Source organism: Tympanuchus pallidicinctus, unplaced genomic scaffold (assembly GCF_026119805.1).
Source record: "Tympanuchus pallidicinctus isolate F22 unplaced genomic scaffold, pur_lepc_1.0 scaffold37, whole genome shotgun sequence".
Taxonomy (NCBI): Eukaryota; Metazoa; Chordata; class Aves; order Galliformes; family Phasianidae; genus Tympanuchus; species Tympanuchus pallidicinctus.
In genome coordinates this window covers 128,346-155,736 of record NW_026294755.1, presented here as the reverse complement: position 1 = coordinate 155,736, position 27,391 = coordinate 128,346, and the positions used below count along the sequence as shown (strand labels likewise).

At 46.2% G+C, this 27,391-nt stretch overlaps 1 protein-coding gene across 6 annotated transcripts; it reads left to right on the top strand.

The window, feature by feature from the left end:
* The first annotated feature begins 862 nt into the window (after positions 1 to 862).
* CDC27 (cell division cycle 27) lies at positions 863 to 26,652 on the top strand. 6 transcript variants are annotated; one of them, XM_052699482.1, is made up of 19 exons: positions 868 to 1,083; positions 6,664 to 6,739; positions 9,705 to 9,852; positions 12,216 to 12,341; positions 13,059 to 13,156; positions 13,673 to 13,827; positions 13,939 to 14,153; positions 14,777 to 14,891; positions 16,900 to 17,033; positions 17,461 to 17,560; positions 18,182 to 18,389; positions 19,474 to 19,643; positions 20,284 to 20,436; positions 21,214 to 21,422; positions 21,646 to 21,763; positions 22,136 to 22,264; positions 23,100 to 23,174; positions 24,046 to 24,226; positions 25,275 to 26,652. In XM_052699482.1, exons 1-19 carry the CDS (start codon positions 1,057 to 1,059, stop codon positions 25,355 to 25,357), a joined length of 2,520 nt encoding a protein of 839 aa, XP_052555442.1. In that variant the 5' UTR covers positions 868 to 1,056; the 3' UTR covers positions 25,358 to 26,652. The 6 variants fall into 6 exon arrangements, with proteins under 6 accessions (XP_052555446.1, XP_052555445.1, XP_052555442.1 ...); XM_052699481.1 differs by having other exon boundaries at positions 869 to 1,083; positions 19,471 to 19,643; XM_052699484.1 differs by having other exon boundaries at positions 871 to 1,083; positions 16,918 to 17,033.
* Positions 26,653 to 27,391: the final 739 nt, after the last annotated feature.

Below are 27,391 nucleotides of genomic sequence, written 5' to 3'. Positions count from 1 at the left end.
AAGGCCAGGCTGGATGTGGCTCTGGGCAGCCTGGGCTGCTGGTTGGTGACCTGCACACAGCAGGGGGTTGGAACTGGATGAGCGCTGTGCTCCTTTTCAATCCATTCTGCGATTCTGTGACTTGAGTGCCCCTCAGTCAGCCTGCAGGTGACACCACACCTGCAGCACTCACAGTTGTCACAGGGACACAAATCTGCCCGTTTTTTGCTGCTGTTTTTTGCCCCGCATTGCAGCAGAACCGCCGTGGGTTTTTTATTTTTTGCACCGTGAGGATTTCCAAGGAAAAGCTCTCCATAAAAGCTCCAGCGTTTAAAACTTGACCCAAAAAAATAAACCCAACCCGGTAAGCTTCGGTTAATGATTCGTAGATCGTTACAGAATGACTTTTCAAGGCTTAATGACAGATAACGTGGATGGAATTACCACAGAGGTGTGGGCCAGCACCTCAGCCCTCTGTGGGAGGAGACCAAGGCACCTCAACCACCACCGAGGGACTCAGAGCTTTCCTGACTAGCCCCGAAGTCTCATCTTTTAGGTTTAAAAAAAAAAAAAAAGCGCTATTTTTTATTTCGTATTGACAAAAATGCGTTTCCAGGGCCGCCCGAGACCTCAGGGCCGCCGCCCGCCGCTGTGAGGGGCGGCAACCACCCACCGCCCCTCAGCGCCCGCCCCGCCCCGCCTCAGCGCTCGGCTCTCTCCGGCCGCACTCGGGCGGCTCCGCCGACTGAGGCGCTTCCGTTTGCCTGACGAGAGGGCTTTCCCAGCTGTTTTCCGTCAGCGCTCGGCTCTTTCCGCCCGGCGCTTCGGGTGTTTCCGGCAGCGGCTTCGGCTATTTCCGCCGGCGGCTTCGGGCGGACTCGGCGTTTGGCCCACCTCGTTCCTTCCCTCCCCGCCGCCTGCCCCGGTAACGGTCGCTGCGAGTTTAAATGAGCGGGGGCCGGGCCGCGCCGCGCCGCCGCCGGGACACGCAGTGAGGCGGGGCCGGGTCCGCGGCCGCCCCGCTCCGGGCTCGGCGAGGAGGAGGAGCAGGAGGCGGAGGAGGCCGAGGGGAGCAGGATGACGGTGCTGCAGGAACCCGTCCAGGTACCGACCCCCGGGCGGACGGGCTCGGGCCGCCGCCGCTCTCAGGCCCCGAGGCCCGGTCCTGCTCCGCCCGCTTCGTCGGGCCCTTTCCTGAGGCCGAGGCAGGCCCGCTCCGCTCGGGCCGCTCCCGGGGCGGCTCTCGGCGTCCCTTCCTCGGCGGCGGGGCCCTACGGCAGCTTTCTGGGCCCATTGCGGCTCTGCGTGCCCTCCCGGGTTCCCTCGGCCGCCGCACGGGCCGCCCCGCCGCCCCTTTGGGCTGCCCTGGGCCGGGGCTGGCCGCCCCCCCCGTCGCCCTGCGGGCGGCACGGGGCCGCTCCGCTCCCCCGCAGTTCCCCAGGGAGACCTGTTGAGCCCTTCTCGCTCACCTCTGCGCCGCTGTCTCCTTTCGAAACGTGCTCGGCTCCCGGCTGAGGACGTGCCTCGTTCCCCGGGAGTTGGCGTGGAGAGTTTGTATCTCTGCAACGGGAGAAAAAATAACATAATCGTGTTTTTTTCCTACCCTATTTCACGTCTTGCCTTGATGGGCTTCCTGCTCCTGTTCTCAGTCATCCCATTGCAAAGGCATGATTTACAGAATAGGAGTTGGCTGTCTCTTCCTACTTTTTTCCCTTATGTGCATTACTCTAATTGTGTAATTCTCTGCTAACAGTATAATAATCCCATTCATGTTCTCTTTTTATTTTTAGCTTTTTAACACATTTATTTTTCTCGTTATCTTTGGAGCTGTAAGCGTCTTGGTAGTATAGAGATGATTGTCTATAACAAGCATAGTGAAGAATCTGGCTTGGTGCTTCCTTCAAGGAGAAGAGGATGAAGAGAGGATGCAAGGACTTCTGTGGAAAACCACCACCCTGCTGGCCTGACCTTGCCTGCGTGAGGTGGAGGCAGCGATGGCACTCTGATAGAGCAGGGCCTTGCATTTGTGATGCTGCTGTTCTGTTGCTCTGCTCAGTGAGGAACAACGTGTTGGTAGGAATTATTTGGGCTGTTGGGCACCTCCTCTTCATGGTCTTGCCCATGCACTGCTGCAACCTTTGGATTTCTGCTGTTGCTTTTTTAGCAGCTGGGTATTCTAGGAAAATATGGGGTTATGTTAGAAAAGGAAGCAAGATTGCCTTTCAGAGGGAATGACAGGGAACAATACTTAACGTTTGCACCATTCTGCTAATTAGACTAAGCAAGAGGAAAGTATTGGCTGTTCTGAGAGTTCCCTGGTAGAAATGTGTGGTCAGGACCTGCCTGTTGCTGTTCTCAAGCTTTTATCTGCTTGAAAGTTTTGCTAGGGCTTTGCTTTATTGAATGTACCTATTTAGATTCTTCACGTGCCAAATAACTTTTTAGTCAGCAGTGCTGTTGCTGTTCCCTGCTTGCAGCAATGCTGATAAGTTTAGGATTTGTTACTTGTTGTGGCCTTGGTTGTACTGTTGGTCTTTGAGGTAGGAAAGTTGCCAGTGTGACCATCCAGAGCAGGGTTGGCATTTGGTTCTGCCTGGATCTGCAGTTGCAGGCCCCAGCTCTTTGTGCCACAGCTGTGAGCACTGTGTGCAGAAGCTTTCTGTACCGGCTCACGCTTCTTTTTGCACTGATATTGTGTGTCCAATCACCAGACTCCATTTTGCAGTACACAGCTTGAATGAGGTTAAACTGTGCTTTTGAGTTCCCTTTCTAGCTGGAGTCCATGCATTTATCTCTGATTTTCTATTTATTTGTACTTTTTTGATACTATGCTTCAATAAGTAGGCACTACTTCTCTTTTGTACTGCTGTTGTAACTGTAGAGATGTTCTGTTTGTTGTTTCACCCCCAGCTCCTCAGATGCCTACGAGGCTGATATTGAGGGCAAACTCATTTTTGTTGTCGTGATACACAAAGTCTGACAGATAAATACTAGAAATCTGTTTCTCAGTTGCCTTAAAAGTGTGACATTTTAATTATATAAAACTAATGTCCTAAAAGACATCAAAATGACTGGTTAGATTTCTGTTAGCTTATTCAATCTCTCAGGTATTTTTACTCATTTTATGGAGACAACAGACCACTGTTGTACTTCTTGATGTGGTCAGCTTAAATCTCTTCAGCTCAGATGCAAGGCCTTGTACCTCTTGTGCGTTTGGATGCCTTCCAAGTAGTTCTGAAAAACATCATGGAAACAAAATGAAGGCATTCCTTGGGATTCAGCTTCTCAAGGTGATCATCTGCTGTGACCCCCATGAACGATGCTTGAACTCCACGACTGCTGCCATGGCTGGAAGCATGCAGTACCAATAAGTGTCTGATTACTCGACAGAGTCTCTGTAGCTAGCAAATATAGCAAAGTCTGTCACTGGACACTCTGTCTTCCCCTCTCCTCACCTTGAACAAACGTTAAAATGTGGTAGGAAGTGATTGCTTAGCATGTCAATAGGTTGGAAAGCTTGGGAAGTAATTCCCAAGGCTGTGTAACTGTCAGAAGTGTGGGCTTACCCTGCAAGAGGTTTGGGTTAGATGTGGAGTGATGGTTGGACGGTGCACAGGGTCTTCTGGGTTGAAGGTGAACATGTGAGCTGGCTCTTATTTCCTTGCTTCTGACTCTGCGGATGCTTTGCCGTAGAGCTGTAGCTGGTGTGGTGGTTTTGGAATTCCCTGCTTGCTCTGCATTTATAAATTATGTGTATATTCAGGAGGTTGGATGACCAGAGCCTGGAGATCCACCTCTTCTGGAAGCACGGTAAAACTCCGAAGCACTTGAAGCTTCTCTCCTGTCTGTATTTGTTTGCAGCTCAGAGAAAAGACATGACAGCCGCAGCGCCTCAGCTGCTTTTCTCAGCCCCAGGGAGATGGCTTGAGATGGCTGCTTTGGGTCCTGGTGGGTGCAGTCCGTGTAAAATTTCATCACTACTGCAGAGAGGAAAGTAAGACTGGGTTGTCCTGCCCCAAAGCATTGCAGCATTGAGTAGTTTTTATTGGATAAATGCCCCCAAAGTGTTTCTGCTTCAAACCGCTCTTCTGGTCTGACTTAATTGTGGCACTGTGGTGTGGATGCATTGATCCTCAGCTAGAAAATAACTCAACCACTGCTCGATAAGGACAGTGATGCTCCAGTCCCAGACTTGCTTCCTAAGGGGTCTGGCAGCAAGACTTTGTGGCAGTTTGTGTCAGCTAGGGCTTTGTCTCGTGCTGTGGAAAATCAGTTCTGCACCGGTGTGGTTGATCCCTGCACCTTCCTTCTCCCTCCCCGCCCCCATGGGCAGCACATGTGAGGATCCAGCTGTCAGAATCGTCTGCTGAAGGCACAACTCCAACTCGCACCTTTTTAGTTGCAAAATGACGACTGTTACGTAAGAGGGATTCTGCCAGCTGGCTTTCTGCAGTCAGTGGGACTCTGCTCAGCAAGGCTTGTTCTCTGAGGCGCAGTGTAGCATACCTTGTGTAACATGGCTGTGATTTAGCCAAGAATGGCTTGGGTCCCCTCTCAGCCTTTGGCAACGTCTTCTGGCAACTTGCTCTCGTTTGGGAAGGCAGATAACATTGATTTGATTTTTTTTTTGCCACCACCACCCCCATCCCTTTGTTTTGTGTGTGTGCCCAGACGGTGCTTTTAACTCCAGGACAGCTCTGCTTGGCTAGATTGATCTGAATGCCACTTGTGGCTGGGTGAAGGAAGAGCTGCTTTGGAGAGCAGGAGGAAAAAGGAGACCTTGAGCTGCCTTAACCTGGATTTAGTCTGAAAGATTTTAACACCCTCCTTCTGTTCAGTACTTCTCGTACCACAGCAGTGCGCAGCCTTGGAGCTTTTCAAGGTAAAAGCAGCAATCGCTCATGCAGATGCTGTGGCTGAAGTTATCTGAAGTGCGGAGTGCAACTGGAGAGAAATAACGCCTCTGCATTATAATTTGCAGAGAATTAATTATCTTGACATGGGCTCAAAGTACCTGTTGATTTTAAGTGTACAGCTGGGACCTACTGACCAAGGAGAAAATACCTCTGTGGAGGTGATGTATAAGATATCTAAATAGCGATTGGGAACTCTGCTGTGTGCTGCTCATAAAGATGTGTAGGCTTCCCTGAAGGAGAACTCACACATTTTTTTCACACCCTGAGTTTGTCAAGTTTGTGTTGCAAGAAGTAGCATATGGTCCATGTAACTGTTTGTGATGTTTGGGGTGGGAAATGTGAAATTGGCACTTATATCTCCTGCTGGAGACAGCATTCGTTGTTTCTCTCTGAGAGTTTAATCTTGGTTTTGGATGTCTGTGGTATTGGGATCTAGGTTCTGTTTGTGTTTGCAGTTACATATAAATATAGGAGAAGTATTAGACCACAGAGCCTTGAGTTCATCAGTTGAGCTCTTGTTTGGATCAGTAGTAACAGAACTGCTGCAAAATGGCAGTTTGGCTGTGGGAAGCTGCTTTGCAACTGGAGCTGCAGTCCTGGTCCCAGCCTGCCTTACCTCTGAGAAGCACACAGATCACAGCTGGTAATGATGGAGAAGGACCGAGCCAATGTTATGAGGGATTCTTTTTCCTCTCTACCCCTTTCCTGAAGATATTTTCATTGATCTGAGGAAAATCGGGGTGGTGTAACGAGGCTGATGTACTCCAGCCCTCTCCATCCTCCTGCAGGGCAGCTCTTGCTTTGAGCTCGGCTGATAGCAATGCAGTGCAAGTAATTGTGGCAGCTATTCCAGTGGTGCACAGAGTTTGTGCACCTGTATCTGCATTTAATTTGCATTTCACTGGAGTAATGTCATCCTTAAGGGTTGAACGCTGTCAGCTCCACACACTGAACTTTGGTGTTGGTGAAAAAGGAATATTGGTACCCTCATGCAGGTACTTGTGTTTGACCAAGTCCACGTACACGAGCAAAATGCAGAAGTTAAAAAGCCTTCATGTGGCTGCACAGATCTGTTTGTCCACCTCACTGCACTGCACACATTCCTGTGTGATACCTCAGGCCTCATCAGTGCAGCAAATGGTAAGCAAGGACCCAAAGCAAATGGCAGTGAAAAGCAGTGGGTCACCCCAGCCAACATCTCATCAAGGAGAACACTCAGTGCTTCGTACGCTTAACCAGCAGCAGGCTTGTGTTGACAGCCTGACAGGGCTCCTAGTCCTGCTGCTTTTCAGTTTGTCACACCTCAAGGTGAGATGGTTTAAATGATTTATGCACAATGCATTACATGGGTTAGGCTCCCTTGATTATTTTTTTTTTCTTCCTTAGGCCAAGAGCAGAATGGTGCTGTGCTCAAAGTTGGGGGCTGGCTTTGTTCTTCTTGCTTGTATTATTTGGTGGTCTGCAGAGATCCGTGTTCCCTTAGGCTAAAACTGTAACTGGTTGAGACTTACAGATGGTGTATATGGTAACTGGTGAGAACCAGCTGTGTTCTGAGGTTGGGTTGTGCTACCAGTGCTGAGATGGCTGTCTTGTTTTTAAGCTCCTTGTCACTAACAGTTGAAGTCACAAAAGGCTGCGTGTTTTTCCCTAAACTTTCCTACGACTGGTGAACCAAAGCTGAGCTGCACCTTCTGACAGTAAGAGCTGATGAGTTCTGCATTCTGAAATTTCTCTCTAAATGTAGGCTCTTTGTTTTCTTGTCTTGTAGGCTGCTATATGGCAAGCACTTAACCACTATGCTTACCGCGACGCGGTGTTCCTCGCAGAAAGGTTGTATGCAGAAGGTGAGTACTGCTGTGCTTTGCAGATGTGAACAAGACGTTTCCTCCGTGCTGATTTAAGATTTTGAGCCTCTGGTCCTGTGTTGTCCTGCTCTAGTTGTTATAATAAAGCTTAACTTTCTGCTTAGGAAGAATGTTTCTCAGTTCATTTGGGAAAGCTTAGAATTGGAGAATGGAGTGGGTTGGAAGGGACCTCAGAGATGGCTGACCCCACCACCCTGCCATTGGCAGGATTGCCAATCAAATAGTCTAACAGGAGTGCTTTCTATTTGCATTGTTTGTTGCTGGTTTGTTTGTAAAGCTTCCTTAGAAGTTAAATTCAAAGTGTTCAAAGTGTAACGTCTGCATCAATGCTATGCAGCCTCCGATGGGAGAGATTTTCATGGTCTTGGAAGACCTGCAGTTCTTGAAGTCGTCTTGGAGAGGTGCAGAGTGCATGCCACAAGTTATCCTGATGCTGATAATTCCATTTAGATGCACTGATTGTGTCAGTGTTGTAGCTGGAAGGATTTTGTGGGCGTGAGAAAAGAGCATGGAGGAAAATGGAGACAGGGAGCATTGGAACACGAAATAAACATCTCCTGTGCAATGCTAGGAGTGTGCTGTCAGTTCTAGGATGCCTTATGCACAGCAGCATGAATCCAGGCTTCTCCTCTGTCCTTCAAAGACCAACTTCCTTCTTTTATTGTAGTCTGTTTTCTTCCTTATCTTTTACTCTATGACCTCAGATAAGCTTTTTGCTCTCTGCTTCTTCCTCTTTGATACTGGTATTCAGTTTTCTCTGGTTTGGAAGTTATTGTCCCTTAGGAAACAGGAAAAAAAACACCAATATAATGTTTAACAATCAAATAACAAGCACACATTTAATTTTTTCAGGCTAAGCAAGACTTGAGCTTACACTGTAACCAAATGGTGTAACCTGGTCCATGCTCTGCGTTCATCTCCCCTGAACAAAGCATGTTCTGAGATTCAGGAAGATGCTAGATGGAAAGTAATTGCCAAGCACATAGAAATAGAGTCCACTTTGTAGCAGTATGCTGTCCTATTCTGCTGCTGCAGGATAGCTCTCTTATAGAGATCTTCAGACAGATTTTTTTCGATGGCCAACAGTGCTGAGATGGAGCAGCTTGCTGTCCCTTGATTCAAGCAATCAAACACCCTGCTTCTGGTTACAGTAAGTAATTATGCTGCAGAGTAGAGGTGCTGAGCTCAAACACGCTGCTTCCATAACAGCAGTAGAGTTTTTACCCTCAGAGGAGATTTAAGTTCTGCACTTTGTGTTTGTGGGAACATCTGTGGCTTGGGACTTGCTCGGGACACTTGAAGTGTGTTAAGTTAGTGGATAAAATAATTGATTTAACTTCAATTATCAAAAAGATCTGGAGTTTTTAGCGTAAGATTGAAGAAATGTTGCTCTCCCTTTGGGCCTTCAGTTTCTCTTGTTACTGTCCAGGTGATGACAGACCCTTCAATGGTGTTCAGTGGAGCAGAGGATTTGAGTAAGTTCCCCAAGAGGTTTCTGTGGGCTGCTGCTCCTGATTTTTGTAGAGGATTCTAAGCAAGTACGGAAAGAAACTTCATAACTGTCTCTATCTCAGTGCTGAATTCCATCTGCTTGTTAAGTGAAAAGTGAAGTAATATCAGTTTTTTAATTAATTGGGCACTTGAGAGAGTTGCCTTCGTAGGCCGCCGTTCTTTGACATGGAATGCTTCGTGGCTTAGTGCTGAACAAAGAGCAGGGCTCAACCCCTTGAAAACTGGAAGAGGGAATGAGAAGTGAGGATGGTTCACACAGCCACGGCTTGCTGTTCACAGCACGGCAGGGCTCACTGCTGCCTCGCCAACGTGCGTTCTGGTGTTTTAAGTTTCAGCTGACAATTATACAGTAAGGTTTCAAAGTTACTCGAGGGATTAGCTGCTCTGTCCTTTATGCTGCAAGTGCAAGTACAATCAGCAAGTCTGACCTCAGCCTTTTAAACCTGGATGCCAGCTCCAGCTCTTTGAATAGAGCATTCTCAGGGCAGTACGTAATACAGCTCCGCAATGGAAGAAGTGTGGAAGCAGACATGATTCATCCTAAGCAACTCGAGTTTCTGTCGTAGAAAATGCTATTGTGTCTTGATCGCTCTGGCTTTCTGCTCTGATAGGGATGATTTTGTCCTGAAGCTTGAAGTTCTTTCAGAATTTAGAAACCTGTAACAGGTTTTACAGCTTTAGGAAGAAGATTTAGAGGAGGGTTTGTCCCTATCATGAGACAAAGCATCTGAATGGTAACTTGTAAACCATGATCATGATCAAATAATTATAGGCAGTGGAAAGGACAAAGATTTAATGTTGGAGGTGACTGGTAAGTGGTTTATTTAATGATCATAAAAATCTGTGTAAATCATGTCAAAAGACACAGTCAAATGCTTTTGGAAAGCAGCAGAAGTAACACTGCAGATAGAGAAAGTTCAATCCTGTAATTAGGATTAGATCTATTAGTTAGGCTGCTTAAGCTGAAGTTGGCTTCCTTAGGGAGGCTCTTCCTGCCAGCCATGGTTGTGCCAGTGTTCATGTGCAGCTCAGCTCTTTGCCAAGGGTCCCTGGTGGGTGTTTGCTGCTAACACTCAGAGCCCAAACGTGGTGTGGCCAACAGGTTAAAGCACTTCTGCTCTGCTAGAAGTCACAGCTCTGCTTGGCTTGCTGTCATTTCAACAGCAGCTGGCTAAAGCTTGTTGAAATTGGGTAGCCAGGAGGATCAAAGTTCTCTTACAACAGTAGATGTCGAGTTGGTGTGACTGCAGGACAGCAGCATGTGGAAGCTGGTTACATGCTGACAAATAAATACGCTCCAGTGGGTAATGAATTTCTCTAATGTTACTACTTCCTTTCCTGCATCTGGCTCCTGGCTGCGTTCTGCTCCCACCAGTTCCCTGTATTACAGTGGTAAACGACCAACTGATGGATTTCATTTTATTTCTCTTAGTACATTCAGAAGAAGCACTGTTTTTGCTGGCAACGTGTTACTACCGCTCAGGAAAGGCATATAAAGCATACAGGCTCCTAAAGGGACACAGCTGTACTACTCCACAGTGTAAATACCTGCTTGCAAAATGTTGTGTTGACCTCAGCAAGTAAGTGAACCCTCTGTGTTCTGTTTCAGGGTTACAAATGCATTTTTTTTTTCATTTTAATTTCTCTTTCGTAGCTGTCAGAGCATGTGAACTAGTGATTTATTGGCCCTTCAACTCTGAAGACAATTTTAAGTTCAATTCATGTTGCTTCCAGATAGGAACCTAATGAGCAATTGCAGAAACCTCCAGAAGGTCTTGAATAACCTGCAATGGAGTTTTCAAGGGGAGGGGAGAGAGGATTGGTTGCTGAGGTGGCTCAGGCAGACCAGTCTGAGAAGTGATTGTTTTGCTGTTGTGTTTCTGTGATGCTCTGGCTTATTTCATTAAGTGTTTCCTGTATGGATTTAATGGGCAGGCTGCTTCCCTCAGACTGTAAGCTTGCTCCTGTTACCCAGTTAATGCTGGGGGTGGATGGGGGGAGAGGATGGCAGATAAAAAATCTCTTCTGAAAACAAGCAAACAAAACAGCTGGATTCCATTCCAAAGAATGCTGCATTACCCCCCGCCCCAAGAACAGGATTCACCTTAACGAGGTGTAAGCAGGGAGGTACTTTGCTGCTGCTTGCTGGAATCTAGCAGTAAGAGCACATAAATGAAATGTCCGAGCTACAGCCCCTCCATGATGCCCAGACAGTTTGTTACTGAAGGTGTTTTTGCCTCTGCAGACCTTCAGGGCTGCTGCAGCTCCAGTGTAGCAAACAACGTCTGGCTGAGCTGCAGATGGAGCAAATAAGGAACCAAAGGAGAGAGAAACTTTTGTTCAAGGACCTTTTAATACAGCTGGGTTCTTTGCAAAAGATGGAGTGTTTTGTTTTTTTTCCTACATGACAGCTTGTATTCCATGGTTTGTGGTGTGGGTTTTCTCCCATTTAGAAAGGCCCTCTTTCAATTACCCGAAAGAAAAAGGTTAATTTCTTTAGTGGGTGGTGAAATGTGTCATTTGGTGTGGCGTGATGTGATTGTTTTGGTGGCAGTCAGGATCCTATCTGCAATGTGTAACCAAAACAGGTCTCTTGGAGCAGCTCTTTCTTCTTTGGTGCTTTCTTTAGCAGGCAAATCTTCTGATTTCATAAGAGTAGCAGAGAAGTCTGGTTTTACTGCATTTCTTCTGATATTGTTTTAGCACTCTTGGAGCTACTAGGATACAGGTTTCTTTGCATCTTCTATTGAAAGGGAAATCACATAAGTGCTCTACTTGGGAAGGTCCCCACAGAATAAATTTGAAGCTGATTGTTCTCCTTTGCTTTTACAAAGTCTGGATGTGTACAGCACCACTGAGCTGATTTCAGTTAGGTAGGTGGGATTTCTGGAAGATTCTTCAGAAGTTAACTTAGACTGGCACTTACAGAAATGTGCCTTGTTTTCTTGGGAGAGTGGTCTGCCCTGATGAGAGCATCTACAAATGAATGCAATTTCATGTGAAGGCAGGAGAAGATTGTGAAAGCAACAGAGACATTCAGATGCCAAGTGTGCCGTATCCCAGTGTTGGATCTTATGAAATGAGAGCTTAGAGCCTTACAGCTTGCTTTTCTCAGCTGGGAAACAAAGCCAAGCTGAGTGGTGTTTTAGGTAAAACACCTTCAAAGATGAAGCTCCTGGAATCATAGAATCACAGAATGACCTGGGTTGAAAAAGACCACAGTGCTCATCTGGTTCCAACTCCCTGCTGTGTGCAGGTCACCAACCAGCAGCCCAGGCTGCCCAGAGCCACATCCAGCCTGGCCTTGAATGCCTGCAGGGATGGGGCATCCACAGCCTCCTTGGGCAACCTGTGCCAGTGCCTCACCACCCTCTGGGGGAAAAACTTCCTCCTAATATCCAACCTCAACCTCCCCTGTCTCTCTTTAAAACCATTCCCCCTTGTCCTATCACCGTCCACCCCCACAAACAGCCATTCCCCCTCCTGTTCATACTCTCCATTCAAGTACTGGAAGGCCACCATGAGGTCTCCCTGGAGCTTTCTCTTCTCCAAGCTGAACAATCACAGTTCCCTCAGCTGTTCTTCATAGGAGAGCTGCTCCAGCCCTCTGATCATCTCAGTGAAGGCTGCTTCTCCCTTAGTGCCCAAAACCAGGCTCTTTTGGGGAAGTCATGCTCTATTATGCATTGCTAGTTTTGGAGTGGTATGGGATTTTTCTTTTTCTTTTCCCTAGTGGGGATATTGGGCTCCCAAGTTCTGCATACTCCACATTGCAAGAGGAATCAATTATTTAATGTGAATTTGCAGGAACTATTTTGTACATCGTTTGAAACTTGTGACCACTGACAGTGGATTTCTGTTTTTGTTTGCAGCAGGGTGAAAACACTGGACTGCCAGTGCTGTGAGCCTTGTAACCCCTTTAAACCTCTTGTTTTTTAAAAAGGCTTGCAGAAGGAGAGCAGATCTTATCTGGTGGAGTGTTGAATAAACAGAAAAGCCATGATGACATTGTCACGGAGTTCGGTGACTCTGCGTGCTTTACGCTCTCCTTACTGGGACATGTCTACTGGTAATGCTGCTTTGTTCATTTTGTCTTTCAGAGCCCAGGGTTTGGGTGGTGATAGCCATGGGCTTTTGGTTGTGATCGAATCAATGTCAGCCAAAATAAGTAAAAATTCAGCCAACGCAGGATGTAGAAGTGTCAGTTGTGGGGCCAGGCTGTGCTGCCTGCACGGAAGAATGATAGATGCAGACAGATATGGAAACCATCCAGCTCAGGAATGCAGGCATGGTTTGTCTGCTTCCCAGAACATCTGAGTGCCTGAAAACAGGCTTCCCTCTTGTGTGTTCAACATGTATTTAAGTGCCATGTTCTTACAACTTAAGGTCTGTAATATTCCTAAAGAGAAGCTCTCAAAATCCGTTTCCCAGTGTTACCACTTCAATTTTTCTTAACTGTGAAGAGCTGAAGTTGAAAAGTTCTTGAGCTGAACTTGAAAAGTTTTGATGAGGAAGATTTCTTTGAACTGTTAACAACAACAGCAGCCTTCTAAAAAATGAAAACTTTCAAACCAGGCCAGTGCTGAAGTAATTCCATGGGCTGCCTTAAGCTGCCACCTGTGCACAGCTGTGCCAAGTGCCCCAGTATTGCTCTGTTTCTGTGGCTTGAGGAATGTTGCTGTGACTCTTTAACATGTTTTTGTTTCTCAATTCTTCTCCCGGAGAGCATCTCAAACAAAGGTTCTGTTCTCAAGTTTCCTGATAAACTGTTGCATTCTTTTTGCAGCAAGACAGACCGGCTTGCCAAAGGATCAGAATGTTACCAAAAGAGCCTTAGTTTAAATCCTTTCCTCTGGTCCCCTTTTGAATCGCTGTGTGAAATAGGTAGGTCTGCAGAGCTGACTTCCTAATGAAGATGTTTTCTGCATTTCTGGTTAAGTCCCATTTTCCAATTTGCCATCACTGCACAACATGTATTTTTACTATTTTTACTCCCTGTCCAAAGCTAGTAAGCAAAATGCCAGCAGAATTCTTCAGGAGTGTTTCCATGAGTAATGATGGATTTAAAATGCTTTACCCGTGTTCAGAGCTTCTGCCTCATTCTGTTCTCATGACTGTTAGGTTTTGGGTTTAACAGCACCCCCTGTGTTGGTACCTGCAGTTAGGATACCCTGAGAAACCACACTTGTGGGACTAACTTCAGTTGAATTAAATGAATTAAACTGTCCAGGGTTTTGCAGTGGAAGTGCACTTCTGATTTTTGTGCAAGGGCTTCTAAAAGAACAAAACGAGATGCCCTCTTCCTAAAGTACACTTGTCTCCCCACTCCTTGATTCCTCTTGAATCTTCAGCATGGGAACTGAGGAAGAACTCTATTCAAATCTCCTTCCAATCTTACAGGTGAAAAACCAGACCCCGACCAAACGTTTAAATTAACATCTTTACAGAACTTCAGCAGCTGTCTGCCTAACACTTGCACAACGTTGGTGTCTAATCACAGCATTTCCCACAGACAGCCTGAGACTGTCCTGATGGAAACACCGCAAGACACAATTGTGAGTTTTGCCATCATCACTGTATTCAAGCAGCCCTTCCAGCTTCACTTTAAAATGTGAATTAGAAGCTGTGCTGCGTGGGTAACTAAAAGCTGCCTTTTGTTTTTTTAGGAGTTGAACAGGATCAACCTAGAGTCCTCCAATGCAAAATATTCCTCCTTGAACACAGACTCCTCTATGTCTTACATTGACTCAGCTGTGATTTCACCAGATGCTGTCCCTCTTGGGTCAGGAACTGCCATCTTGTCGAAACAGGCTCAAAATAAACCAAAAACTGGGCGAAGTTTACTGGGAGGACCTGCTGCTTTGAGCCCACTGACTCCAAGGTGAGCCTTCCTAACAGATGGTTGCTACAGTTAGCTGCTCTCCTGTTGGTTTGGGTTGTGTCGTGCAGCACAAGGCTTGCTGATGGTGCATTATGAACAGTGCTGCAGAAGCAGAACAGCTTCAGTGACTCCTCTTGGCCCCAGTGTTCATCTCTTCTGTTATTTAAACAAGCAGCTGGTGTTTCATGTCTAGAATGGGGAAGAGCTCTTGATTCACTGTTTCTTATTGCTGCAGTCACACTGGAAGAGTCTTTATTCCAGAGATGTGTTCTTTAGAACTGATATGAAAAGCTGCTCTTAGAGCTTTCCTGGAAAAGTGTCTCTCTTCTAAAGAACATGTAAATATAAGAATCTTCCTTATATGCTGTTTTAGTTACAGAAACAACTGTTAATACTTGGGTTATCTGATTTTATTACTTGTTTTTGGAGGGAGGTGAAGGAAGTTCTGTGTTCTTATTCCTGAAGTTTAAGAACACAGAAGAGAATAGATCTGAAGGTATCAGGGTTAACCTAAATCACTGCACTGAAGCTGATAATCTGGGTCTGTGCTTTGGCCACAGAATTGGTCTGATTCTATGGCCTAACATTTGGACTTAAACATTTGCTCTTCATTTTGTTCTCAGCTTTGGAATTTTGCCACTAGAAACCCCAAGCCCTGGAGATGGATCCTATTTACAAAACTACACAAACTCCTCTTCTGTAATTGATGTGCCATCCACAGGAGCACCTTCAAAGAAGGTACTTTGTGTTCCAGGATGCAATTGCTGTTCTGTTGGTTACTTTTAAAGGAGAATCCATAATGCAGATTCAAAAAAAAAAGGCAAACACTATAAATGAATGCTTCATTTGGATGTGATGGGCCAGTGATCTCCCTGGCAAAACTCTTTAGACCTTTAAGAAGCATCAGTTGAAATGAAATCTGCAGTAAAATGGTCTGTTTTGAAGTAGTGACGGTTTCACAATTCCCAAAGCCTCAACAAAAAGCTTATTATTTTAAAAACCTTTCTCTTCAGCTGAGCAAATAAGGCAGCAAGGAAGACAGCAACTGTATTTCAAACAGTGTTTGTGCTGCAAGTGTTTTCAACTCATTCTGTCACTTTCTTTTGATAGCAAAACAGATTTTTTCGTTTTCCCAAAGGTCTGTAAAGACAGGGAAGGCTCCCAGTGAGGAATCCTTTCTTCCTGGTAAATCAAGCCTTCCCTCCTGCCCCTAACCACTCATTTATCTGCAGGCTGCCTTGCTGGTGTTGCTTGGCAGGCCTGAGGGGCAACCTGGGCCGTCACTTCTGTCCTCCTGCAGCCCAGCAGGAATGTACAGACAACAGCAGCTGAACTGGGAAGGATTGGAAACTTAAGTGCAAGCTGGACTCTGAAAGCAGTCAGAACTTGAAGTTTTCACTTTGATTTCTTTCTTTACCGTAGGGATCTTCAGAGAGAACTTGAAATAATACTAGGAGCTTCAAGTCAGCTTGCAGACAGTTCCTGAATTCTAGTTTACATCAGATCTGATCAAAATACTGTTGGTGGTCCGTGGGGAGCTGACTGATAGAGTGCTGTTTCATTTGGCTAAATCTTGTCTAGAAGAAACTACAAATTATCTTTTTTTATTCAGGAAGAAATTATCACAGTTGCCATAGTGACAAATGAGAGGTGGGATGTTGATGGCAGTGAAGGAACCGTTTGTTCCTTTCTAAAAACAAAACCTGAGGATACTTGAATGTATTATTAAATTCAGAGGTTGCATGTGCCTTTTTGCTGTAGTACTGCCCTGCATTTGGTCTCAGATGTGCTGTGTGATAGATGCAGGGCTTCAGGAAATCAGGTCCTTCTTGCTCCTTTGTCTCTTTGCTCGATGTGCCACAAGGGCCCCACGATGGGAATTTCACTGCTCTGCAGATGCTTTCTGAGGTGGATCTCTGCTGGTCCCTGAATACAAACACTTAAGTAGCTTAGAATTCTGATGCATGCTTTGCCCAATGTAAATAATTACTTGGCCACTTTCACTTCAAATGGCCAGGTTTGCTAACGCTGTTGTAGCTGTGGCTAGGATGTGCATGACTGAATGGAGGCAGTTTCCTAGGAAACACCTGCGTAAATGAATGAGACATCAGCATTGATCCCAGGGCTCCCTATCTGAGTGGGCAGGCCTGTGTGCTGGCTGCCTCAGCTGTCCTCTGATGACAAGACATTGAGAAGGAAAGGAGGGACAGAACTGGTACAAGTCAGATAATCCATCAGCTGTTGCTGCTTGTGCTGCTGTTGGTCCTGCTTACGGTTTGGTGCCTTAGAAAGCATCTCTTCTGTGTGACCACCAGAGTTGGCTGTTAGTGCCCTGGAGCTCCAGAGAGCTGGAACTTGGGCTTCTGTGAAAGAACAGATCTGTACATCAGACAACTGCTTTCTTTGTGAACCTGTTCCTGAACGCTCAGATTCAGTCACGTTAGGGAACTTGAAATGTGATACTTTTTAATTCCCTTTTCTTCTTGCACAAGCACTTAATGTAGTTTCTTGCCACTAGATGGAGATTTTGTGTCCTCAGATAACGTGGGTGGAGTTTGGGGAAGTTGTTGTATGGGCAAACGTTCAGGCAGAGAATGAGGAATGCTTTGGGTTCTCCTTGCAACTGGGGGGGAGGAAACCTTTGTGGAAATAGTTCTCCTCTGGGCACTGGTCAGTGGGCAGAAGGGATTTGCTTTGCTAGAGCAGAGAATTGAGGTTTCTCAGTGACATCATAACAAACCTGTAGAAACTTCGTGTTATGCAGGCGGTCACCAGAATCAGCCAGGCTGGAACAAAATCAGTCTTCTCCCAGAGTGGGAATAGCCGGGAGGTCACTCCAATCCTCGTTGCACAAACACAGAGCTCTGGTCCACAGACAAGGTAGGAAGAGAAAAATCTCTCTGCTTGCTGTTACCTTTTACATCTTCTTTCTGGAGGATTTAGGGATGGTTTTGTTTGTCCATCCTTTACGGGCTGTCCTGCAGGATTCTGGTTGGGATGAGGAAGTGTCTGTTTTGTTGGGGAGAATGAGCTCAGTGGTTAGAAGACTCCTGTGTGATGGTGGTGTTTGTTTTAAATCTGCTTGGCAGGTAGGAAAATGTCATCCATAGACAGCAAGGTAGACAGGAAGTTTTATGTTGGTGCTGTTAACACAGAACAGGCAGATGGGTTTTTTCCATCCCTTTCCTGTAGGACTGCTTGCACTTCAGTACTTGAGCATTTTTCTTTAAAACAACAGTAAAACAATTTTCTTGTTTCAAAAGAACTGAAGCGAAACCTTCAGCTTTAACGTGCTGTTTGTTTTCAGTACAACACCTCAGGTATTGAGCCCAACAATTGCTGCTCCACCAAACTCACTGCCTCGAAGAAGCTCTCGCCTTTTTACTAGTGATAGCTCCACAACAAAGGTAACAGAATCCACGCTTGTCTTTTTGAGGGGCTTTCCTCACCCATGCCTCTAATAGTTTCCTCATCCGCACATCAATCATAGCAGTTGGTTCCTCATCTCCATCGTGAGCAGAGCTGACATTTCATATCAGGCTCTGTGGAACATGTCTTGGTGCCTTGTTTCTTTTCATTCTCAAGAGTGCTCCACTGGGAGTGGGAAGAAGGTGAACAAAAGCAGAGATGTGTGCTGGGATGACAAGTGCAGCGGTGCTGCTGGCTGCCAACCCAGTTGACAAGAGGCTGTGTTGTGTGGATGTGTTTATTTAAGAAGTGTCTTGGTTGCTTGCTTTGTTCTAAAAGCAAGCTGCACTTTTTTCTTGTCAGTTTCCTGCTCTTTAATCAATGGAGCAGGACTTCAGAGCACAAATGCCTGTGGACTGTGGTTAAATATATGAGAATCTTTGCTGTTAAACACAGCTTTCAATGGAGTTGGAGATGCCTGTAACTAAGTGCAAAAGTGGAGCAGCTGGGCGCTGTTGTGAAGAGGCATAAATACATTCTTACTGTACTTGCAAGTTAATTATGTGAAGTTGAATTAATTTCTTTTACATGTGTAACTTTTTTTTTCTTTTTGCTTGCAGGAAAATAGCAAAAAATTAAAAATGAAGTTTCCACCTAAGATTGCAAACAGGAAAACAAAAAGTAAAACAAATAAGGGAGGGATAACTCAGCCAAACATAAATGATAGCTTGGAAATTACCAAACTGGACTCTTCCATCATTTCAGAAGGGAAAATATCTACTGTTACACCCCAGATCCAGGCTTTTACGCTACAGAAGGCAGCAGCAGGTCTGTTTGAATGCGACCAGACAGGTCGAACTTTGTAGCTCTGTGTTTTTAATGGTGGGATCATAGCATGGTTGTGTAGGAAAGGACCTCAGAGCCCACCCAGATGCAACTCTGCTGTGGGCTGCCTGCCCCCAACAGCAGGGGCAGCTCAGGGCCCATCCATGGCCTTGTGCACCCCCAGGGATGGGAGCCCACAGCTCTGGGCAGCACTGCCAGGGCCTCACCACTCTGGTCAAGAGTTTCCCCCTCACCTCTGCCCTCATTCTCCCCTCTTAGTTTAAAGCCATTCCCCTTTGTCCTAGCACTGTCTGCTGTGTGTGAAGTCGTTCTCCCTCCTGCTTATGAGCTCCCTCTGGTTTAGTGGGTGGGAAAAATTGCTTTAGTTATGTTTCGGTCAACCTGCAGTGATTACCTTTCTGTAATTATCAAGGTGATTGAATTCAGCATGCTCCAGCTAACTTACAGAGAACAGCTGAAATAACAGGATAGAAAAAAGTGACAGTGAGTGAATCTGGTTCTGGTTCTGCTGAGTGTTGAAGATGTTTTCAGGCAGGAACCCTGGAAACACATTCAAAGTATGAGTAATTCAGCTAACTTCCCTCAAAGCTGGGTTTGTTGTCTCTTCTCCCTTGTTATTTCCCGTTTAAGCACAAGCCTTTGTCCAGTTTGACAGAAAATCCTAGACAAACTGTTGAATTCCTCTCTTTTGGCTCCATAAAGTTTCCAGGCAGCAAGCACGTGTCCATGGATACCAGACATGTGGAAACTGAGACCTAAAAAATAAGTTTGAGTTGTTGGTGTAAGTGCAGAAATGCACTTCTCCCCAGCTTCCCCATTTCCGTGTTCCTGAGTGTTCTGTTGCTGGCTTAAGAAGTTGCCAATGCCTGACTCCCATTGCAGTTTGCACTGTTGTGTTGTGAATTAAGAGTGGATAAGCCTGCTTAAGGACTCTTGGAAGATATTCATATGCAAAATTGGGAGCGGTGCCACACTGAAAAGCTTATGGGGATTAGCAGTTTCAAGTAAATAAGGGTTCCAGCAATCTGTTTTCCGTTTTTTACTTATTGTATTTTTCTCCTAGAAGGTTTGATGAGCCTCCTTCGTGACATGGGGAAAGGTTATTTAGCCTTGTGCTCGTACAACTGCAAAGAAGCGATAAATATTCTAAGCCATCTGCCATCTCACCACTACAACACTGGCTGGGTGCTGTGCCAAATCGGGAGAGCTTACTTTGAGCTCGCAGAATACATGCAGGTAGGAGCTGTGTGGTTGGTTTTGAATCTGTGTCTGCAGTCACTCTTTCCTGAAGTTGAGTTTGGCTTCAGACTGCTTTTAAAGCTGAGCTGATTTCCTCTCGTGTCCAGTTGTGGGGTTCTCCCCTTGCCTCTTCACCCTCAGTGGTGCTGATGCAGCTGTTTGTGCTGCAGTGCTGTAAATAATACCACTGAAACAGTTCAGGTTCTAAAACCAGGTGTTCTTCTCCCCACACTTATTAATTAACACAGATCCCATCGATGGCCTGGTTCCCCTTGCAGCCTGGGGAATGGCTGCATTTGTACAGCTGAGGTGATGGCAAGCTGCTTCAGAACAGAAGCAGGCAGCTGAGATGAATCCAGCCGCTCACCTTCCCTCCTCTCTGTTGTCCTGGCAGTTGGTGTGCTTGTTTCCTGCAGGAGTCACAAGCAGGGAGGGCAGCTGGAGTTCTGCCTGGCCCAGCTGTATTGGAGTGTAGTGACCTCCTGTGTTTGGAGGGGAAGATAAAAATACAGCTCTGCATCGTGTGATTGTGTGGCAAAGAACTGTCAGTCTGGACATATGAGGCTTCTAACTTAGATCTGTGTGCACTGCTTGGGTGGGTGGAATCGTAAGTTTGATTTCTCATTTCCTTTCTTAGGCTGAAAGGATATTTTCAGAAGTGAGGAGGATTGAAAACTACAGAGTAGAAGGCATGGAGATCTATTCAACAACGCTGTGGCACCTGCAGAAAGATGTTGCTCTTTCAGTTCTGTCCAAGGATTTAACAGACATGGATAAAAACTCACCAGAGGTACAAAATGCTGTGGTGCTCAGTAAGATGAGCAACAATCAGTGACAGGGACCAGAACCTGGCCTGGAGCTGGATTAGGATTTCATTCTGACGTGAGAACTGTGTGGTGAAAATGGAGAGGGAGGTGCAGGATTGTCTGTCGAACTGATGATGCCTGAAATGGCTGCTTGGCATTAGAATATCAGCTTATATGGGGCAGGTTGAAACCTGCAATCTATTAATTTCTATCATTTGAATTCATATTGGCACTGTTAATCCAGAAAGATCGTGGGTTGATTGTTCCTCCTGGTGCCAGTGTGTGAACACAAGGAATGTCTTTCCTGATACCACCTCTAAGTGCTGTAATTCACTGGCACTTTCATTTCCTGTACTTGGGCAACATCCTTCTGGAAACACTTTTGTGCTGAAGTCCATTGAGCTGCAGTACAGTAGTATAACAGGTAGTATAGCATACACATGGGATGCAAACAGGCTGATATTTTAACGTGTGCCCCAGCACAAGTAATAAGAGTGTGTTGTGTGGAGGGATTACAAATCTGCTCCTAACAGTTGAGAAAACTGTGGAGTCTGGGATTTTCTGCTGGAGAGAAACCTGTTGAGGTCATTCTGTCTTGTACCAGAGGAAGGAAAATCAGTGAAGCAACTGGTCAGGATTGTTCAAACTGTTGTGTTATTTAGAATCCAGTAGGAAGTGATGTGTAACTGCATAAATCAGTGACAGCAGTGCAGGTTGTAAAACAAAACTGTCTGCTAACTTTGGAATGCTGCTTTTGCTAGGCATGGTGTGCTGCAGGGAACTGCTTCAGTTTGCAACGAGAGCATGACATTGCAATCAAGTTCTTCCAGAGAGCCATTCAAGTTGATCCAAACTATGCTTACGCCTACACCCTTCTGGGGCACGAATTTGTGTTAACAGAAGAGCTAGACAAAGCACTGGCTTGTTTTAGGAACGCAATCAGAGTCAATTCTAGACACTATAATGCGTGGTAAGTCTTGCTTTGTCCCCTTCTGCTGTGTGTGATCCTGAGCACCTTTTGGAGAGAAATGAGCTGCAAACGTTGCTGTGAATTTTGGGAGCGTTTTTTGTCACAGAGGCATTTCTTACCCTCAGTGAAATAGTAAATCTGTGCCACTTCTGCCAGTTCGTGTTTGCTGAGGAAAGTTTACTTCAGATGCTCTCTTATTAATGGATTTTTTTCCTTTCTGCAGGTATGGGTTGGGAATGATTTATTACAAGCAGGAAAAATTCAGTCTAGCAGAAATGCATTTCCAGAAAGCACTTGATATCAATCCTCAGAGCTCAGTCTTGCTGTGTCACATCGGAGTCGTAAGTAGATTGCACTCAGCTCTCCTTGTTATCTTCTGATCTGCCTCTGTGCTTCACCTGCAGTCTTCCTGAACTTGAAGTGCAAAACCAAACAAAACAAAGTTCAGAAGACCTGTTGGAGGATCTTATGGCATAAATGAGTCACCGTGGGATTGTGTCAGAAAATAAGTCCTCCTCTCTCCCTCTCCCAGTTGCTTTTAGCCAGTGTGGAAATGGCTGCCAGCTCAACCTGACAGCATAAGCTTGCCTGGGAGAAAGCTTGGTTTAAGACTTGGTAGAAACAGGCTGTCAGGAAATGCAGCAGCACATCTACCAGGCAAATGCATTTTTCTTCTTTCCCCCTTTCAAGGCTTTATTCCTGTTCTGTTACAGGTACAGCACGCACTGAAAAAATCTGAAAAGGCTTTGGATACTCTAAACAAAGCCATTAACATTGACCCCAAGAACCCACTATGCAAATTCCATAGGGCTTCTGTATTGTTTGCAAATGAGAAATACAAGGTAAGATTTGGTGCAGACAACCTTAAATTATCTTTCAGTTGCTGCAGCAGTGAATGGGGATGCAGTCTGCAGCATGAGCAGGAGAGCAGCTAACAAAGCATTTGTTTCAAGAAGTGCCACCTTCACTGAGGGGGAAATGTGAGGTTTTTGTTCATAAAATCTGAAGACAAGTGTTGGGTTTTTTTTTTTTAAGGGTCCTAACAGATGACAGCAGTAAGAACCTGCTGCTAAAGGCTGTATCAGCAATTGAAAAATGGGAGGCCACACAGTTTTGTTGTGATCCCTCTGCTGATTTGTGCCCTGCTTGTGGGTGGGTTGGGTCCTCCCACAGTCTGTCTTTCCAGGGACTCTTGTCCTCTGGTCTGAACTCTGTGGCCAACAGAAGCAAGTCTGGTAGTCTGGCTTCTGAAACCTCCTTCAGGAGTGTGTGCGTACGTGTAGGAGAAACTTCATCTGCAGTGTGTTCTGGAAATTCCTCACTTAAGCAGTTAAATGTAAGAAGGGTTGGGGTGAGGAGTAGGCAAAGTGCCCAGTGGAGTTGTTTTTATAAGTCGAAAGCACAGGATGAATGTGAGCAGGAAAAAGTTAGATGTTAGTGCAGGAGAGTCAATTTGCTCCGTGCCTGTAATTGGGGTATGATGTTCTATAGTCCTAAATGAGAAACTGATGTAACAAATAAGATTGAGCTGCTTTGGGTGAGACCACGCTGCTGTTTGTGGTGCAGTGTGCTGGATGTGAGTTTCAAGGTTCACATCAGCACTGAATTGCAGTTCAGTGATGCAATGCCTGCTTGCACACTGCCAGCTTGTGCTACGTTTTTATTCTTCCTTTTCAGTCTGCTTTACAAGAACTTGAAGAACTGAAACAGATTGTTCCCAAAGAGTCTCTTGTTTACTTCTTAATAGGAAAGGTAGGTGAAGCTTCCCTGTCTTTGGAAGTACCTTGTTTTCCTTCATGGCAGAAACTGCTTGATGAGAAAACTTGATGCCTGTTGCCAAGCTGTTTACATCTGGGACAGTGTTCTAAAATTCACACAGCCTTCAATGAAGCTCGCTGCATGTGATCTCACAGCTCTAACATGTCTGCTTTCAGCCTCAAAAGACTGGAGCAACCTCAGGCTATTTTTATAACCACCCAAGAGGAGAATAACCCAAACTCCTGTTGTCTTTTCTACATCTGTCGACTTGAAAGGATTCGTTTTAGAAAGCAAGGAGTAGATCTTTGTCGAGATCTTACACTGAGAAGAGGAGCAGCAGCTGGCTTTCTGAGCCGGTCTGCCCATCAGTCAGCTGTGCTGCTTATTTGAGCCTTTATTCGAGTTGGACCACACTCAAATTTATTAATGCTTCATCAGAAATGCTGCATAAATGTCTGTGTAAATGTCTTTTACTCCCCCATCAGCAGCCTCAGTGTCTGTTTCAGCTGATGGCCTTCCCAGGGTCACAGAGGCGATGTCCTTCCGTGACAGTTTGGGAAGTGGGAAACCTTGATGAGGCTGTAGGAGCCCCAGAGCTTCAATTACATCTGAGGAGCCACTTCCTCGTGTTCTTGAATCTGCTGGCTGCTAATTTCATTTGATCACTTCATTTAAATTTTGGCACTGCTGTAGAAACACTCGTGCACTTGTTCTACACACTTTTGCTGCTTCCCTTTGGACTCGTATATTAAATATTTGAATCTGCTGCTGCTCAGAAGTGTTACTTGACCGTGCCATACTGTGTTTGTTGTCCAGCCTTTCAAGCAGCAACTTGTCAGCGTAGCATTTCATGCTTTTATTTTAGGTTTATAAAAAGCTGGGTCAGACTCATTTGGCCCTGATGAATTTCTCGTGGGCGATGGATTTAGATCCCAAAGGAGCCAACAACCAAATCAAAGAGGCTATCGATAAACGTTACCTTCCAGACGATGAGGAGCCAATAACTCAAGAAGAGCAGATCAGTGAATGTTATCCCTACGAATCAGGTTGGTGTTTTGCAACCCTCTGTTATTCAGTGAGGTGTTTCCAGTGTGAGGGGTCACCTCCTGCCTGCGGGTAGGGAGAATTGCAGGCTAACAGTCAGAGCTCCAGGGCTTCTTCATTCTCTGTGTGACTGAGGGATCCATGGAGGCTTTGGGAGAGGTTGGATGAGCTGGATGTTGGTTAAAAGGCTTTGACCGTCTGGTAACCATCGAAGGTAAAGTAATGGATGAGTTTTGTTTGAATCACAGCCTGCAGGAAGGGGGGGCGCGGGGTTCTCCCCTCCCTCCAGCCTCTGGTCATCAGCTTGAGCCGCAGCGAAGCGTGGATGGCGCTGTGAAATGGATAGCCATAAATACTGATGTGAAAGAAAACAGAGAATGAAGCTGATAGGCAGCGTGATTATCTCCAAAGGAGGAAAAAAAAAGGAATTCTGAGAAGTTTCTGAAGGAACACTGTGTTGCTGTGTTCCTTGTTGTCAGGGTGCCTGTCCCAGTGATTGCTGATGATGCTGCAGCAGTGGGAGCTCATCCTGCGCTGCGTTTCCTGGGGCACCAGGCTTCTCCCCTTGCTGTGCCTGGTTGCGCTCTGGGCTGAGTGCGTTTCTCGCCAGAAGATGGAGGCAGAGCGCTGGAACTGCGGCGGCAGCCGAGCCAGGAAGCGGCGGGGTGGGGGGTCGGGGTTGATCGGTCCGTTAAACATAACTGGAAGAAAAGGAGCGCGTTGGGACGCTGCTTTAGTGTCCTATGGAATGCATTTTGATCGTGAGTGCAGTGACCGCAGCGCACTGATGTGCGGGGTAACAAGAGAGCAGCCCTTCAGCGGAGGAGGCCGCGAGTTTTTGGACCTCGTGGTCCTGCCTCCTTTCTAAATGCGTTCGTTTGGACTCAGGGTGCTGGCGAGGTCAGTTTATCTCAAGGGAAAAGCTGCACGGCCCTGAAGCGTTTTGGGGGGAAGGGGAGGAGCTCAGTTTCACACTGAGCTGTGCTGAGCTGGCTGTGGAAGAACCGTAGGGAAGCTGTGACCACTTCTGTGTTCTGTTTCCTTTCGAAGTCGGCACAGACGAATCCCAAGAGAGCAGCATGACGGATGCGGACGACACACAGCTCCACGCGGTTGAAAGCGATGAATTCTAACCTCCGAAGGCCAGTCTGTGGGCTCGGCTGTGTGACTGGTACTGTTGTGTTCTCCCCTTCCTTCGCGTCCTGGGTCTTCACATCACTGGGCCGGCGCTGCCGTGGTTCTCCACGTTACACCTCAGACTGCGCAGAACGAATGGCAGCGCAGCGTTTGGCTGCTGCCGAGTCTGACGAGTTGGCTCTTACACTTATGAAAGTGACTGAGGAGGAAATGCTACTTTTGGACTCCCCTTTGCTGGAAAAATATCATGGAAGAGAGACTTGTGGTTTGCTGTAACGAAGCCAGTAGATGTGGGGACAGTACTAATGAAGCAGTGTCTTGTTTTTTTTCCCAGAAATGTGTCTTAGTTTGGTTCTTTCTTGATAAGCAGAGTGCTGAACTTCATTTCCAAGTTCGTTGAGGACAGTGTTGACAAATGCTGTTAAAGACTTTCGCATATTGTAGTGTAACTTAAATGCCAGGGAATGTAAATGACCTTAAAGCTGCGGCGTCTCCAGTGAACAAACAGAGCTCAGTGCTCAGGACTGGGGCTGTCACACAAGTAAGACATCCTGTGTCCCTTTGTGTCCCTGTTAGAGTGCAAACCTGCAGGAGTGGGAACGTAGCAAGAGAATCACAGTGCAGCACCACAGCTTTCACAGAACACCTTCATCTTCTAACCAGGAATTAATTTATTCACCTAGTTCCTAAAATGTTTACTTTGTACTTTAAAGAAATCAGTGATGCATTGCTTTTTTTTTTTTTTTTCCATATATCCCTTGATTTGTTCTTCCTGGTGTGAGAATAAACCTTAATAAAGGGCGAAACCAAGAGGGAAATGTAGGTATGATTAATGTGGAAGCATTGAGCCCTTTCCCTGCAGTGACTGCGTGCTGCTGAGCAAATCCATGGGGCCGACCACGGAAGCCTTAATGCAATCAGAACCTTACAGTCAAATGCATCAGATAATTGCCTCAGACCGTCTCCTTTTTAAACTGTTTTGTAACATGTGGTCCAAGCAGAGTGCAGAAATGTGCAATTTTCTCTTTGTTTTTTTTTTTAAGCTGTTCTTTAAGGTTGTTGCAGTACTTTCTCACTGTAGGAATACAGACCCCTGCCCTCCTCCCACAGGCTGTTTCTGTGAGAAGAAAGCTGTGCCACACTGAGTCCAAAATGATCTTTCTCTGTAGTGTTTTGCAGCAACAATTGGTGCCCTTTATGCAGTGATGATAAAGAAAGTGTATGATAAAAGCAGTTTTAAAGAGCAATTTATGCATAATAAATTGGGAATGATATAAATTTCATAGCAACATCCTTGGTGTCATCAGTCTTGATCTTTTTGTTGCTTCCTTTTCAAGCGTTCTCTCTCCTAGGGGTCGTGTGCTCACCTTCAGAGCTTGTGCATTAAGCCACAGCCTTGCCCTGCACCGTGCCCCATCGCTGCTGAGTCACAGGGACACCTTTATTGTATGAGAAATAACCCACAAGTGCAGCTCACAAATACCTTTGTGCTGTTTGGAAGCAGAGGGAGACAAGCAGAGGGAAGTGAGCTGAGCGCCCCCAGCGCCACTGAGGTCCTGAAATGGGGGCTCTGTGGGGCTCTGTGGGGCTCTGTGGGGCTCTGTGGGGCTCTGTGGGGCTCTGTGGGGCTCTGTGGGGCTCTGTTCTCATTCCCCAGGAGTTCCTTTCCCACACTGAGGTCCACATGAGCTCTGTGGCCATTGCCACCCTCCTTGTCAGGAGGCAGCACCGCTCTGCACAGTGAAGTCATCCTCCTGGTGCCCAACCCATTTGCTAAGCAAAAATAGTGAGTCTCATCCCTCAGAGCTTCCCAGCAGGTGGGTCTTTCTCTGTGTGTGTAAAGAAACACCAGGCTCCCAGAAAGGCACGCTGCTTGTTTGGTTCCCTTTCTGGCCTTGCAGCAGGAGCTGCTGCTATGACTTCCCCAAGAAATGCTGCTTGTTAGCTGGGGACCCGAGGCTTAAGAAGCCAGGGGGCTCCTTCCCTTCTGTGAGCATCGTGAGCCACTGTGCAACGGTCACGAACTCAGC

What these genes read in the sequence shown, in the direction of transcription:
- CDC27 (XM_052699481.1), top strand. Translation starts at nt 1,057, where the DNA reads ATGACGGTGCTGCAGGAACCCGTCCAG. An exon ending in AGAAAGGTTGTATGCAGAAG is followed by an intron (nt 6,740 to 9,704) that starts GTGAGTACTGCT and finishes TATTTCTCTTAG; the next exon opens with TACATTCAGAAGAAGCACTG. An exon ending in TGAATCGCTGTGTGAAATAG is followed by an intron (nt 13,157 to 13,672) that starts GTAGGTCTGCAG and finishes CCAATCTTACAG; the next exon opens with GTGAAAAACCAGACCCCGAC.